The sequence below is a fragment of the Barbus barbus genome (assembly GCF_936440315.1).
Source record: "Barbus barbus genome assembly, chromosome: 5".
NCBI lineage: Eukaryota > Metazoa > Chordata > Actinopteri > Cypriniformes > Cyprinidae > Barbus > Barbus barbus.
In genome coordinates this window covers 3,927,892-3,944,932 of record NC_136733.1, presented here as the reverse complement: position 1 = coordinate 3,944,932, position 17,041 = coordinate 3,927,892, and the positions used below count along the sequence as shown (strand labels likewise).

The window sequence follows — 17,041 nt, the reverse complement described above, 5'->3', positions numbered from 1 at the left end:
CTTTTTTGAGATGTGTTGATGCCATGAAATTTAAAATAAACTTATTTTTCCCTTAAAATTAAAAATTTTCTCAGTTTAAACATTTGATATGTCATCTGTTGTATTCTGAATAAAATATTGAAATTTGAAACTTCCACATCATTGCATTCTGTTTTTATTCACAATTTGTACAGTGTCCCAACTTTTTTGGAATCGAGTTTGTACTACATTTCTAATACATTAAACAGAACCAGTTTTTATTATAATGAAATATGGCAGACTGGTTGGTATCTGTAAATGAAAGTTGGGTTGCTGTGTTATAAATTATATAATTTGAGTATCCATTCACAGGTATTACAGAACCCTTCCAGAAGAGAAAAGATTGATGCTTGAAGTCTCTGATGGTATTTTACAAACATTAAAGAACTAGTTCACACACACAAAAAAATGTAATTGTTGTTATTTGAATTGAATGAAAGTAGAAAAGAACCACCCTCTATTTATTAAGACGTTATGTGAGAAATGATGATGACACTGTGTCACTTCATAAGTTCAGGTTTGAAAATAAATTAGGTATGAAAAAAAAAGTATGAATCTATATTGTGGCCAATTCAAAGCAATACTAAATGAGCATATAGCTAAATCTCTGTGAAACAGGGGTTTTCAATAAACTTAAAACAGCACTAGCAGATTCAATGTCGACCACAGTCTGTATACTGAAATATGGTGCTTGTTTCACATCAGCGCACAGGCAGAAAAACTATTACCTATAGTGCCTTTTGCATTTTTGACTGTTCACACAGAGAAAGTGTGAGCAAATGGTTCGGTTTAGTGTGTTATAAAACACAGCTAGATAGCAACACCTCTAAAACAGATGTGAAGATAATAAAATGTGAAGTAAAGACGCTACAGCTTCAGTTTCTGAACAATGTTTAGCCTGCCAAGATCAAATAAAAGATTTCAGATATTGAATAAGTTGTGTTTGGTTAGTCATTACTTGCTTGTAATCGGTCAAGTATTTTACTGTATGCTCAAGTATATATAGATGTGATAGACCTGATCACAAGTGAAAAATGATAACATTTAAATCTGCATGCCTTACTGGGACATTTCTAATGCATTAACCAACAATTTAAAAAATAAATAAAAAATAGAAACTAGAAAAATTAAAATAGAAAAAGATCTATTGACTATAGAAATTGCATCTAAAGATGTCACTTTTTCCTGAATATCATAATTTAACCCTGATATTTCCAGGTTTCATGGCTGTTGGAACCCTGAGTTTAAAAGAAGTACATTTTGTCAGTAATTATTCACACTACTAGACATATAAGAAACAAATGTTCAAATGTTCAAATGTTTTTAAAAAACACAAAAGTTTATTTGCTCTGAGAAATAAATTAGCATGTCCTGAACTCAATATTACCCCCAATCACGCATTTATAATTTTGTCCTTTTTATACATTTATAAATTAAATTCAAAAACTCTCAAAAAATGGAATCATTTAAACGCAAAAGCTTTTTCACCCAAATAATATTCTGGCAAATACAACTCTTCACAGAAAAGCAGGACAGCCCATATGAAACTGGGATCTATGGCATTTGCAATGCATATTTATTTTTATTTATCCCCCATTTATAAATACCTTTAAATGTATTTTAGCAGCAGTAGTATGAATAGGCCCTCCTGTACTTTTATCAACAAGTTGACATATTCCCAGTGATTGGTGTAAGAGAAGATCTTTGATCATTGGTGTTTGTGTTCAGTCGCTGCTGTCATCACCCACCACCATGTGGCTGTACTTCTTCTGCTGTTGCTCCTTAAGCGAATCCTTCACCTTTGCCCTCTTCAGACCCCCATCCCTGTGGGACACACAGTAATACACCTTTACCTTAAATTCAATCATTAGCAGGACAGCTAAAGACAAACACTTTTACACACCAGGCCAAGTCCACTAAACCTCCTTGTTGTGCAATGGTTGATTTCACCCTGTTGGCAAACAGCACAGCATCCTCTCCTTCCTGTGCGCACAGGAAATGAGTCAGTAAGGGCGTAATCAATCACAATAACATAGTGCTATAAAAAGCTATAGCTATTTTACACTTAACGTCTTGAGCTCTCACCTTCTGTGCCATTGGAGGCAGATACCAGACGTTGCAGACTATGGCCCAGCTCGTCATCATCCGCAGCAGATAGCTCACCATGCTATATTTGCTGCTGTTCCAGAAAGCATCTCCAAACTGTGGGTCATACTATATATAACACACACACACACACACACACACACAGAGATACAGACACTGCATGAGGGTCATAGTAGGTCAATATACAAACACACACACACACACACACACACACGCACAGACACTGCATGAGGGCCATAGTAGGTCAATACACACACACACACACACATACACACACACACGCACAGACACTGCATGAGGGCCATAGTAGGTCAATACACACACACACACACTGCATGAGGGTCATAGTAGGTCAATATACAAACACACACACACACACACACACACACACACACGCACACACGCACAGACACTGCATGAGGGCCATAGTAGGTCAATACACACACACACACATACACACACACACACTGCATGAGGGTCATAGTAGGTCAATATACAAACACACACACACACACACACGCACAGACACTGCATGAGGGTCATAGTAGGTCAATATACCAATACACACACACACACACACACACACACTATGAAGATCAATGCAGCATGGGACCAAAACATACTCTGTATATTACTGCTTTATTTTAAATAGTATGTGAAACAGTAATTTAATGATAATTATTTACTTAATTTTATTTATTTTTAATAATTATTTTTATTATTTATCAAATTAAAGAGCTGCTACAGGAAATATTTTTAGAATATTTTTATATATAAAATAATTGAAATGATAGGCTATATTACAAATATAATAAAAAGTTTGGAGTAATCAAGATTTTTTTTACATTTGTTTAACATAAAATAGGCATCTTATGCTTACCAAAGCTGCATTTATTTGACCAAAAAATATAGTAAAAATAGCAATATTGTGAAATATTAGTACAATTTCAAAGAACTGTTTTCTATTCGAAAATATTTTAATATTTTGTGATGCAAAGCTGAATTTTCAGCATCATTACTCCAGTCTTCAGTGTCACATGATCCTTCAGAAATCATTCTAATATGCTGATTTACTGCTCAAGAAACATTTCCTAATTTAATCAATGCTGAAAACTGTTTTTACTGATTAATATTTTTATAGAAACTATGCAATACACTACCATTCAAAAGTGTTGGGTTAAACGTCTTTATTTATTTAAGTAATTTATACTTTTATTCAGCAAGGATGCAATAAATTGATTAAAAGTGACAGTAAAGACACTAAAGACATAATAAAAACACTAAAGGCATTATAAAAAATTCAAATAAGTGCTGTTCAATTAACTTTCTATTCATCAAAAAAATCTTGAAAAATGTGTCATGTGGTTTCCAGAAAAATATTTAGCATCAACATTATTAATTGACAATCAACATATAGTAATCATTATTAATAACCAATTTGAGCAGAAAATCCGCATATTAGAATGATGAGTGAAGGATCATGGAATAAATTACATTATAAAATATATTAAAATTAAATTAAAATATTATAATTGTAATAATATTTCAAAATATTACTACTGTTACTATCATTATTATCATTCACATTGTAACTTACTACAATGCATTTTTCAAGTCAACAAAAACAGTAAAAATGACCCTGTCTCCTTACAGCAGGTAATGTGCATAAAAGACTGATATTTTACCTTTATAGCCACGGGGTATATAGTTCCTCCAATTTCAAAACTTCCCTTTTTAAACATCATCACTGATGTATTATTGATGCAAGTTCCTGCAGGGGCAACCAGGTGCAAGTATTAAACTTCAACCGTTGAGCAGGGCCTGAAATACGGCTGAAACTGTATCTCAGTGTTTCTCGTTGTTATTATGCACTTACCCTCAGGGAAGATGAGTATTGGCAGCTTTGTTTTGTTATTTACGTGATCTTTCAACCTGGGAAGGAAGAGAAAACAAGAAAGATTAATAGACCAGCATGTTATGAAAGGCAGTATTTTTTATTGTTATTCTAGATTAAAATGTAATGGTGATGAATGGCAAATGGATGATTTTCTGGGAAAAACCCAAATACAGTATCTCACAGAAGTGAGTACACCACTCACATTTTTGTAAATAAATGTGAATAAACCTGCACCCCATTCACACCTGAGACCTTGTAACACCAACGAGTCACATGACACCGGGGAGAGAAAATGGCTAATTGGGCCCAATTTGGACATTTTTACTTAGGGGTGTACTCACTTTTGTGGCCAGCGGTTTAGACATTAATGGCTGTGTGTTGAGTTATTTTGTTATCCAAGCTGTACACTCACTACTTTACATTGTAGCAAAGTATCATTTCTTCAGTGTTGTCACATGAAAAGATATAATAAAATATTTACAAAATGTGAGGGGTGTACTCACTTCTGTGAGTTTTTTAACTCTATAAGTCTATAAAAATATATATTTTTATATTAATCTTTAGATTTGGATACTGAAATTAATAGAAAGTGAGAGATAAATTCTGGATTTTGTCCAAAAAAAAAAAAAAAAATTTCTTATAAAATATAGAATTTTTTTTATAGAATAAAATATAGTGGTGATGAAAGGCAAACAGATGATAATCAGGCAAACAAAAAACATTTTTCTTGCAGTACAAAGAGAACAAAGTTAAACCTGCCTTGTAAACCGACAAATTGATTGAATTGGCTACTTAAAATATGTTATTGAAATGGCAAATAGTTTTGTCAATTCTCATTCAAGTAGACAGAAGCTGTACTGACATGATGGTAAAAGGGCTGCCTGGGGCACTACCGAAATGTTAAAATGTTAAAGTGCCCCTATTATGTATTTTTGAAAATGACCTTTCATGTAGTGTGTAACACAGCTCTAAGTGAATGAAAACATCCTGCAGAGTTTTAAATCTGAAAATGAACCGTGTATAAAGTTATTGTCTCTCAAAAGAAAGAGTTGACTCTGAATCATTGAAACGAGTCGTTTTTAAAATGAATCCCAAGCCATTTCATGTTGAGGTTAGCATATTGCCCTCCCACTTGTTGGTCTTTTCGCATTGGTCTGAATGAAAATGCTAATTCATTCTTTGCCACTAGGTGCCGCTTTCCCGGTAACGCTGCTTTATCAGGCATTACAGGCATGATGAAATTAAAATGAGACCAATCACCGCACATTAGCATCAAGCAAAGGAGGGGTTTGGAAAAATTCATGGTTGAGCGAATTGTTTGGGAGTTAAAAAATTGTTTAAGGTAAAAAAAAAAAAGGATAAGTTATAATATAAGACAATAGAAGTGTTTTTTGATCTTGCAAGCATGTCAACCTGTTGTTGGGGACTATTATACAATAATATATGCATATTATTAGAGATCGTCTGCGCATTAAATGATATTAAACTGCGGCCTACATTTCAAATTGTAAACAGTGCCTTGCAAAAGTATTCATTTTTTTCATGTTTTGTTATGTTGCTGCCTTATGTTAAACTGCTTTAAATAAATATTTCCTCCCCATCAATCTACACTCCATACACCACAATGGTAAAGCAAAAAACAGGTTTTTAACATTGCAAATTTATTAAAAATATAAAACTTAAATGATTCCATTGCATAAGTTTTCATATCCTTATCTGGGACAGTTGAAATTTAGCTCTGGAGCATTCATATTGCTTGTAGATGTCACTACATAATGCATATCAGAGCAAAAACCAAGCCTTGAGGTCAAAATAACTGCCTGTAGAGCTCAGAAACAGGTTTGTGTCAAGCCACATATCTGGGGAAAAGTTCAGAAAAGAACTCTGCTTCTGAAGGGTCACAGAAGCATGTAGTCTCTGTTAACCTTAATGGAAGAAGTTTGAAACAACCAGGACTCTTCCTAGAGCTGGACATCTGTTCAAACTGAGCAACTGATGGAGAAAGGCTTTGGTTAGTGTGGTGACCAAGAACCCGACGGTCACTCTAGCTGAGCTCCATGATCATATGTGGAGATAGGAGAAACCTACAGAAGGACAAACATCACTGCAACACTCCAATCTGTGCTTTATGTAAGACACACAAAAACACACTTGGAATGTGCAAAAAAGCACCTAAATGACCCTCAGACTCTGAGAAACAAGACTCTCTGGTCTAATGAACCTCAATTCCTCAGAACAACCTCAGAACCTCAAAATAAGCATCATGTTTGAAGGAAACCAGCTCTGCTCATCACCTGCAGAGTAACATCCCAAAAGTAAAGTGAGCTGGTAACAGCCTCATGCTGTGGGGCTGTTTTTCAGCAGCAGGGACTGAGGGACTCATCAGAGTAGAAGAAAAGCTTAATGCACCAAAATATTGAGATAGCCTCAATGAAAACCCAGTCCAGACTGGGCAGAAGGTTCACCTTCCAGCAGGACAATGGACCTAAACACACAGAAAGAATCAATTATAGAAAACTCTGTGAATGTCTTTGAGTGGCCCAGCCACAGCCTGAGCTTGAACCCAATGAAATATTTCTGGAGAAACCTGAAAATGTGCATCTGCCCCATACAACCTGACAGAGCTTGAGAGGTGAAGAGGTGAGGTGAAGAATAGCAGATAATTGCCATATGCTGATGAGCAAAGCTTGTCGTATCAAACTAAATAAACTTGAGACTGTAAAGATAAATATTTAGTTCAGCGTATGAATACTTATGCAATGCACTTATTTCAGTTTTTGATATTAATTAAATTTACGAATCTGTGACAGTTCTGTTTTTGCTTTGTCAATATGGTGTATGGAGTGTAGATTGATGTGGAAAAAAGTAATTAAAGCAGTTTAACATAAGGCAGCAACATAACAAAATGTGAAAAAAATGAAGGGGTATGAATACTTAACATGACTTATATTGTGGATGTACAAGTAATTGTGCATCTGTCCAATGTAATTCTCAAGTACTCAGTGCATGTCAGAACACTGTGTGTTGTTGTTAAATAAACGTGTTTCTGCTGTGCTGTGAGGCACATAGAAGCTGACTCAGACAGACGTGACCCAGCATGCAACAGGGAGGTATTTACAAAAAGATATGCAGAGAAATATGTGCTTGCATATATGCAGCTTTATACTGTAGAAAGATGAATTGAAATAAATGTAAAAAATCATGAAAAATATTTTATTACAAAAATATAAAATCACGAAAATATTTTTTTAGTGACTTGCTTGATTAAAAATAATAGAACATCATTATTGTTGTTTTACCTTTGTGTCACCAGGAGGCGGTCTCTCATCTCCGCTCTCTCAAACCAGATATGAGGGCAGGATCTCTCCATGGAACGCTGGAGGACTCCCATTAAACCACCATGAACCTGTCCTACCTGTTTACAGAAAAGGGGTTGTTTCATTGTGAGCAATTATTTTCAACTTAGGAAGTAAGTGTTAATAAGGAAGAAAATGAATTAGCAGCGGGGTTTTTTTATGTTTTTGGTGTTGCCAAAATTCCTTAAATAAACCCACATCATTTACATGTATTAATTTAGCTAATACTTACAAATGAAACAAAAACGGTACCCCACAATATTAGCAGATATGTTATTACTGAAAAATCTGCATTTTCTTTCAGCATTATATATATTTTTAAATGTTGAATAACAAAAATATATATACTGGATAAATTATATTTGTTGAAAATAGCAAACAAAATATTTTAAGCATTCAAATATGGCTCTTAAAATATTCCAAAATAAATCAATTAATTGTATATGAATATTAATATTATTGAAATACATACAGAACGACAAAGTTTCAGTATTTTCACTGGCTCTATTTTTTACATGATTAATAACAAAAAAATCTATGAGATAAATCATTTTTGTAAAAATAAAATTAACAGAACAAAACAGTTTAAGTATTCAAATATGGCTCTTAAAGCATCTCAAAATAAATTAATTGTAGACAAATGTTACTGAAAATATTTGGTTTTTCGGCTCTATATAATTTTATAGGATAAATAACAATCAAATTATACCAAATAAATTTTAAAGAACAAACAAAAAACAAATCAAAAGAACAAATTTTAAAGTATCCAAATATGGCTCTTAAAATATCCCCAAAATAAATTAAATCCGTATAAATATTAATATTACTGAACAACATTAATTATCTGCATTTTCCATCAGTTTTTATTTATTTATTTATTTTATGACGAATAATGAAAAAATTACACTGGTATAAAAAAATACAGAACCAAAACAATGTAAATATTCTAATATGATTTTCAGGAACAATATTAAATGCCCAAAATACAAATTGTTTCTCTCCAACCTGTGTGACATCCATTAAACACAAGAATTAGAGGTTGGCAACTGTAACCGTAAAGGCGACATATCATGAAAATCTGACTTTTTCCATGTTTAAGTGATATAATCGGGGCTCCGGAGCATCTACCAACCCAGAAAACGTGAAAAAGTACAACCCAGTAAATTTTGTTTTGTAAGCCTTTCTCTGCAAGCTTGTGAAAAAACAAGCGCGTCAGATTTAGCTCCTTCCACGATGTAGAAAGGGGATCTTATTATAATATCATGCTCCTTAATCTGCAAGTTTCCACCCACAGTGCCGCCATTGTTTTTGTACTCGTGTGTTTTTAACATAAACTTGTGTGTATTTGACAGTTTAAGCGCAACGAGACATGAAAGAGAACTTAGTTTAGTTCTCACAGGCTGTGTGCACTCAGAAAACCCTATATCAGAAGTTTAAACTAATATGGTTTAAAACACATCATTTCAGCGTGATAGACACGATAATCAAAACCAAACAGCTGTTTTTTAGCAGAGTATCTGAGGAAAGAGCAGTAAAGGCACAGCCCTATTCTGGAAAAGGGGGCAGGGAGCAGCAGCTCATTTGCATTTAAAGAGTCATGCACGAAAACAGCGTGTTTCTGGCTGCATACACTCAAAATAGGCATACAATTAAAATGATATAATAAATGATCTGTGGGGAAACTTCACAGACACGTTCTGGGGACAGCTGAGACTTATATTACATATTTCAAAACTACCATCAAAGTAGTCTATATGATTTATATACACCATTCCTAATGTTCAGAAATTATTTGTTTGCTTAATGTGAAAAAGATTGTAATTGAAGTCATATTCACTCGTATCAGTCGTGTTGTATAAATTATATCAAGTAAAGCCTCAGACCTGCTGAGCACAACATACAATTAAAAGAGAAGATAAAAAGCCAGTACAAACCTGTATAAAAAGTGCAAATACCAAGATTTGAGAACCACTGCACTGAATAGTTATTTCTGTCTCACTCACCATTGCATAACAGCCATCATTAGCCAGAATAACGACGTCAATTGGCGAAGTGTGATTAGCTACACAGATGCCTCCTCTCTTAGGCCTGTTCTGTCTGTAAAAAGAATTAGTATTTCACAATTAAACTCATTTAACACACAGCTTGCACATTTAACACAGACGTTTGTCTGTAAGCCCTTCTGGTAGAAAAGCTGACAGCTACAGATTGTTGTCTATGTTGAGTGTTTCAAACTTGCCACTTAGAAGGTGTCATTTCAGTTTGGATACTACCTCAGAAGGCAACTGCCTATGTAGAAAGTCGGCTCACTGGGAGCCACAGTGTCTGTACAAGTCTAAACCATATTATTGTTCCTTGATTAGACCAGTTGTTGCTGTTAAATGGAGCCTTAAACTCACTTGTTGTGATAGTGAATCGTAGCTGAAAGGCCTCTTGCACAGATCCTGTAGCACATCAAGTGGACCAGGTCACTCAACCAACCCTTCACTCTGAAACAACGGAGGATTGTAATTAAACAACACTTTAATGTACACACCCAGAAAACTTAACATTACGAGATATCCATTGTTAAAATCGTTGAAGAGCATTTTTTATCATTCAACATCGAATCAAAATCATTCTGCAAATAAAGGCCTTTCCTTTGCAAAACAAATCTATTTTGATGTAAATCTTGAATGGTTAGGTCACTCCAAAATGAAAATTATGTCATTAATTACTCACCCTCGTGTCATTCCAAACCCGTAAAACCTTCGTTCATCTTCAGAACACAAATTAAGATATTTTTGATGAAATCGGAGAGCTATCTGACCCTCCATAGACATCAACGCAACTGAAAAGTTCCCAGGTCCAGAAACGTAGTAAATACATTGGTAAAACAGTCCATGTGACATCAGTGGCTCAACTTCAGTTGATGCGATGCTATGAGAATACTTTTTTTTTTGCGCAAAGAAAACAAAAATAACTATTTACTCAACCATTCTTCTCCCCCGAGTTACGTCTTCCGCCATTTTGGAGAGTACCCAAGAACGTATTTGACGTAATCAGCATTGTTTACCCTTAGGCGAAAGCGTGCGTATGCATACTCTTTTCACATTGTGAACATTTCAGTTGCGTTGCTGCCTATGGAGGGTCAGATAGCTCTCCGATTTCATCAAAAATATCTTAATTTGTGTTCTGAAGATGAACGAAGGTCTTACGGGTTTGGAATGACATGAGGGTGAGTAATTAATGACAGAATTCTGGGGTGAACTATCCCTTTAAGACTTAATTGTTACTAGGAATAAAACTTGAATAACATGCAATTAGCCATTACTGACATCATGTTTGTAAGAAATAATGTAAAAATTATATCTATTTGAACAACAGATCTAAAAGTAAAGCTATTAAAAATATTTATATAGTTTTTGTTGATTGCATTAAATCTGAAATAAAAGAAAATTTTAATATTAGATACAAAATTTAAACTTAAATGGAAGCTGAATAGAAATATTAAAAAAGAAAAATGACAAGAGCACATGACAAAGTATATATATATATATATATATATATATATATATACACTGTACACTAAAATAGTACTGCCTATATTATACAGACTAAATTATGTTGAAGAAATCGGCTTTGCTTTGAAAAATCGCCTTTTTTCCCCAAAATATTCATGTGAAGTCTTGAAAACTAACATACACTATAAAGCGGCAGAGATGCAAAAAACATTGCCATCAGAATATCTCATACATAATAAGTTAACAAAGATTATGGTGATGATTATGCTGCTGCATAGTAAGCCAGTGGTGCAAATGGTTTCTACAATCTACTCAGGCTTATGATGCATTTGGGAAACGCAGCCCATGGTTAGTGCTGGTACCAGAAAAAATTAGGGAGAAACTGGTTAATTAAGTAGCAAGGTCAATGCTGATTATTGATGGTCTTGTTGGTTTAGACATGTGGGCAAACGAAGACGCTTTGGTTAGGAAGCCTAGTGTAGACCAACCAGCACTAGTGTCCAAAAAATAATATGCTGGTGCTCAGCAGTCTTGGTCTCTTCAAGTATAGAAAGAGACAGACTGGAATTGGTGCGCAATCATTATTCTTGCATTTGTAAAGCTGATAACATCACTAAAGCATTACCTGAAATTGGGAAGGAAACCCACCATCGTTGTGCCAATCACCAACCAGCTCAGCCCTATAGCTGTAAGTGTAATCCTACAGACAGTGACAATAACAGAAGGACAGGTGCATGACTTTCAGTGAAAAACATTACTAGACTCATTTTTATTTTTAGAATCCAAATAATGACTTTTTTCATGTAATATACTGCCAAGACAAGAACAAAGCAATGAATCTCACCAATATAATAAAGTACTGTTCAAATGTTTTCAAAAGAGGTCTCTTCTGTTCACCAAGGTTGCACGTATTTGATCAAAATGACAGTAAAAACAGTCATTTTGCTAAATATTATTAGAATGTAAAATAACTATTATTTTTAAATAGAAATAGCATTATAACAAAATGTTTTTACAGTCACTTTTGATCAATTTAATGCATTCCTACTGATTAAAAGTATTAATTTCCTAAAGGATGAAATATTAATATTCTAAAGAATGAAAGAGTACTCTACCGTAGAGGAAGCAGTATGCAGTATCTCACGACCACGCCAACTCCCCACAGTACAGTGAGCCTGAGAGAGATGTACTGGAAGTTGTTGTTGGTTCGGGTGAGGAGGTTCCAGGACACCAGCTCCTCTGAGGTGAACCTCTGCGTGACATCGTCTTCCACAATGCTCTCAATGCCTTTCCTGGTGAAGTACAGGACGTCGCTCAGAGTGAAATCTCCACGCTCGGCTGACTTTGGCCTGTTCTGACGCAACTCCTCGATCTCCTGCTCCAAAGATGAATCATCCCGCTGAATTAAACCTGAGTCGCACAGGCAAAAGTGCTGGTTAATCATTAGTTATAATGAAATAATCAAAGTCTCTTATGCTCACCAAGGCTGCATTTATTTGATGAAAAATACAGTAATATTGTGAAACATTATTACAATTTGAAAGAACTGTTTTGTATTATATTTCAAATGTAATTTATTCATGTGATGCAAAGATGAATTTGCTCCAATCTTCAGTGTCACAAGATGCTGATTTTACATTTTGTATAGGTTTCTTTGATAAATAAGTTCAAAGGAGCTGCATTTATTCAAAACAAATCTTTTGTAACATTGTCATTATTGTCACTTTTGCTCAATTTAATGTGTCCTTGCTGAATAAAAGTATTAATTTCTTTAAAAAACAATGACAATGACAGTGTTTTTTGAGCTTTAATGTGTCTTCTATGCCCAATCACTTCCATTACAGTATGGGGGGGGGGAAATAATGTAAACATTAGTAAACGATGAAGGACTTTTCAGTTTTGAGTGAACTAGTGCTTTAATGTGATGCAAGCACATAGACGGCCGTGCCCATTCTGTGCCATCTTAAGAAACACATTCAAAGTATAATCAGTAACACTTTCATCAGCTAAGATGTTGATTAATCAGTGAAGATCAGTGAGGTATTGATAAAGAGCGTTTATAAATCTAATGCACGGTGTAAATGATAAAGACAAGCTAAAGTCCACTGTGAGCATGTGAGAGAGCGAGAGAAACTGTAGTCATTGTGTAATGTGTGATTACTTGAGTAAACAGATAAGCAGAGAGATCTCAGAGCACTGCTTGGGTCTTGTCAGATCACTGATCGTATCTAGAGGGAAACAGCCATCGTGCAGCAAAACTAAAAATTTTGTTTGCTTTTACAAGAACCTGAGGAACGATATAGAAAAGTCCAGCTCTTTTTCCATTGAATGCAAAAACTGAAATCCTGAGTAATCCTAGAACAGGCTGAAGTTTAAGACATTATTCACTGATAATCTTCCACATGTCAAAGATCTGCATCTCATTTGCATTCAGCTTAAAAAATGATCCATCAACTTTCCACTCTATGTTTGACATTGCCAATAATGACTGTTCCTCACACAAAGTTATGATATGACTTCAAAGGACTTAATATAAAGCAAACAAGGCATATTTACCACATTCATGGTGTTTTTTTTTTGTACTTTTTGGAGATTGACAGTCACTGGACTGGGACAGAGCAGCATGGAAACGGAAAATGGTATACAATCCCATTTAAAAGTTTGTGGTCATTAATTTTATTTTTAAAGAAACTAATACTTGTATTCACCAAGGATGCATTAAATTGATCAACAGTGACAGTAAAGCATTTATAATGTTACAATTTCTGTTTTAAATAAATGCCATTCTATCGATCCATTAATCAAAGAAGTCTGAAAAAAATGATCAAATATAAAGCTAAACTGATTTCAATAATAATAAGAAGAAATGTTTCTTGAGCAGCAAATCAGCGATTTATAATGATTTCTGAAGGATCATGTGACACCGAAGACTGGTGTAATGATGTTGAAAATTCAGCTTTGCATCACAAAAATTAATTACAATAGAAAACATTTATTTTAAACTGTAAGAATTTTCACCATTTTTTACTGTAATTTTAATTAAATAAATGCAACGTGTAAAAGGTGACAGAATTTAGATTTGGGGAGGGGGCTTTAATTTTAATTTTTTTTTTGTTATGAAACACCTGTATCCAGATGTGCTTGTAGGTGTGTAAACTCACCATTTGAGGCGGAATGTTTCAGTATCTCCTCTGCTCTACTCGCCCTTTGGATTCTGTGTGTTGCCCACTGCAAAAACACCAGGCAAAGCTTAATATATACTGTATGATTCCATTTGTTCCTGACACTGGCTTTAAACTTGCATAATCACTATTAAGACCAAAGGGCGCTTAACAATGTGATGACACAGCACAGTTTGAGAAATATATACCATCTGATTACGCCACAATGTTCATTGGTCAACAAAACTGTTTCATTTCCCCTTGGTGACCGTGTGAAATAGCCTAGTGTCCTGGGAGACTTCTGGAGTGTGTCATGCTGTACTTCTTAAAACTTTCTGTAATTAATATTTATTTATTACCTTTATTTAACCAGGAAGAAACTCATTGAGATTAAAAATCTCTTTTTCAAGAGTGTCCTGACCAAGATAGGCAGCAGTACAACCATACATACGTACAGACACAAAATACACAAAAACAATAATAACATAAAACAACGGAAAAAGCAAATCCTTTAAAGTCAACCACAATCCATAACACATCAGGCAAAAACACAGTCAACTGAGAGACTACATGAAGTATTTATGCTCTTACAAATGTATTACTACAAGTCTACTATCTGCAGAGTGATTAAAACGGTGGGAAGCTAAGTCAAATTGAATTGAATGGCTCTGTAACTAGAGCTGCAAAACGATTAGTCGCGATTAATCGAGTTTATGTTTGCATACTATATGAGTGTGTACTGTATATACATGTATGTGTACACACATACATGTATATATTAAGGAAAACGTTAGATTTATATGTAAAATATATATATATATATGTATATTATATATAATATAAATGTAGAAAATATATAAAATATACAAGTGTTTACATACAAATATATATATTTTTAAATATGTATTTACATATACATAATAAATCTACACAGTCCGCACACATATGGTATGTAAACATGAACTTTTATTATGACGCGATTAATTGTGACTAATCGTTTTGCAGCGCTAACCCATTTTACTTCTGTAATGAAAAAAAAATGTAGGGCTTGACTTGATTTGATCTTTTAGGAGCTGGTAGGAAGACAACTGGGTGTTTAACAAGTAGAATGGAGCAAGACAAAATGTGAAATAGCTATTTGACTATTGGTTCATATTATCGTTAGTGACGAAAAGGAAAGTTGTCTCATTTGTGGAGGAAGTTACAGCATTGATAAAACTTGATAAAAAAGGTCAGAATATATCCTTTATTTTTATGCCAGTAAATATGTAAATATAATTATTTATATACTTAATAGTTTGATTAACATTTAGATTATTTTAAATTTGTTTAGTCATTTAGCAGACACTTTTATCCAAAGCGACTTACAAATGAGGACAACAGAAGCAATCAAAACCAATAAAAGAGCAACAACGTGCAAGTGCTATTACAAGTCTTGGTTAGCCAGATAATTATTTTTTATTTTATTTATTTTTTGTAATTTATTATATTTAATATTTAATTTTAGCTTAATTTTTTGTAATTTTGTTACCATTTATTCGTTTTTGTTTTTCAAAAATATTTCTAAATGGTTACATTTTTTCCTTTTTAGTATTTAGTATGTCAATTTACGTAGTTCAGTTATTTGCTAAGGCAACTGATTTTTATCTCTAATTTTAAAGTTTTTCAGAAAATATTAAAAAATATATATATTTCAGCTTTATTTCGATAAACTATTTTTTTACCATCTCACCTACCTCTAAGGTTTTGATAAGGATCTTCATGTAAGTCTCAGTGATGCCTAGCGAGATCCCAAACATGGCAGGGAGCATGATCAGGACCACCAAACTGGTTAACCAGACCCTCAGCACAGGGAAAATCACAGCCCAAAACCCCTCCATAACCACACGGGCAAGACCACTTCCACTACACGACTGGAACGACTGGGGGGAATAAAATGAATATAATAACCGAAATGTTGGAACAACAACACATTTGACTTTTGATGATGTGATACACATCATAAACTCTTAAACCTGTATTTCACTTTAAACCTTCTATCAAGTTTAAGCCATGAAGCAATATATGACACAAACAAATCAGTCCAATAAAAACTAGCTTTTGTGTTCTCAATGAATTAAGCTGGAACTCACCTGGTTTCATTAAATGCCAGCAGCTCTGGACAGAAAGCAGGGAATGTTCCTCGCTGTCATACTCCTCTGACCCTTAACATGATGGAGCCTGGAACTTAAGGTGTTTAGAAGTCCGTTTAAATAACGTCTGCAGCATTTACGCAGAGTGATTGGGAAATAGCAATGCTGGAAGACATCCTAGACTTGTAAAATGTAGAACAAAGTTCAACAGCAACAATAGAAAACTGCGCCATTGTGAGGAGATGTTGTGTAGTGCGCTAATGCACAGACACTTTTGTCATTTATACTCCACAACCTGCAAAACACTATACATTTTCAGATGCTAACACACTGCTTTCAAAACTGATAAAAGCACATTCAAATCAGAACAATGGCAAACTGTCCATTTCTGCAGAAATTATATTGAAATATAAAAATATTTTTGAATAATATTGAATAATTGAATAATAATTATTCCAAACACAACTAAATGCAATTTCAGCTAAAAGCAAAGTCTTCTTCTTCTTTCTTTCTTTCTTTTTTGGTTATCTTTTGATAAATGGATGGCTTTGGAATGGTTTTGTTTGGAAACATGGACACACTGGTGGGGAAAAAGAGTGGCAGAGAAAGGGAGGACTAGAACCCTTACAGTACTGAACATCCATCTATTGCATACATTTTCCAAACCACTTGTCCTAGGGTCATGAGGAGGCTGGAGTCTTTCCTGGGTCATAGACAGAAAACCCCCTGGACAGATGGCCAGTCCATCACACACATTCATATTCACACTCACTTACAGTCTCCAGTTTACCTGTCCTGTCCTGTATGTCTCTGGATTGCGGGAGAATCCAAGAACAAGCTTATTTTGAGACCTATATGAAGTGTTTTG

At 34.3% G+C, this 17,041-nt stretch overlaps 1 protein-coding gene across 1 annotated transcript; it reads right to left on the bottom strand.

The window, feature by feature from the left end:
- Positions 1-136: 136 nt before the first annotated feature.
- LOC306869300 (glycerol-3-phosphate acyltransferase 3-like) lies at positions 137-16,379 on the bottom strand. Its single transcript, XM_079415994.1, has 13 exons — positions 16,174-16,379; positions 15,778-15,963; positions 14,042-14,108; positions 11,996-12,290; positions 11,506-11,580; positions 9,777-9,866; positions 9,381-9,474; positions 7,321-7,436; positions 4,001-4,056; positions 3,810-3,895; positions 2,104-2,232; positions 1,922-2,001; positions 137-1,842 (listed from the first exon to the last, which is right to left on the bottom strand). Exons 2-13 carry the CDS (start codon positions 15,919-15,921, stop codon positions 1,743-1,745), a joined length of 1,332 nt encoding a protein of 443 aa, XP_079272120.1. The 5' UTR covers positions 15,922-15,963; positions 16,174-16,379; the 3' UTR covers positions 137-1,742.
- Positions 16,380-17,041: the final 662 nt, after the last annotated feature.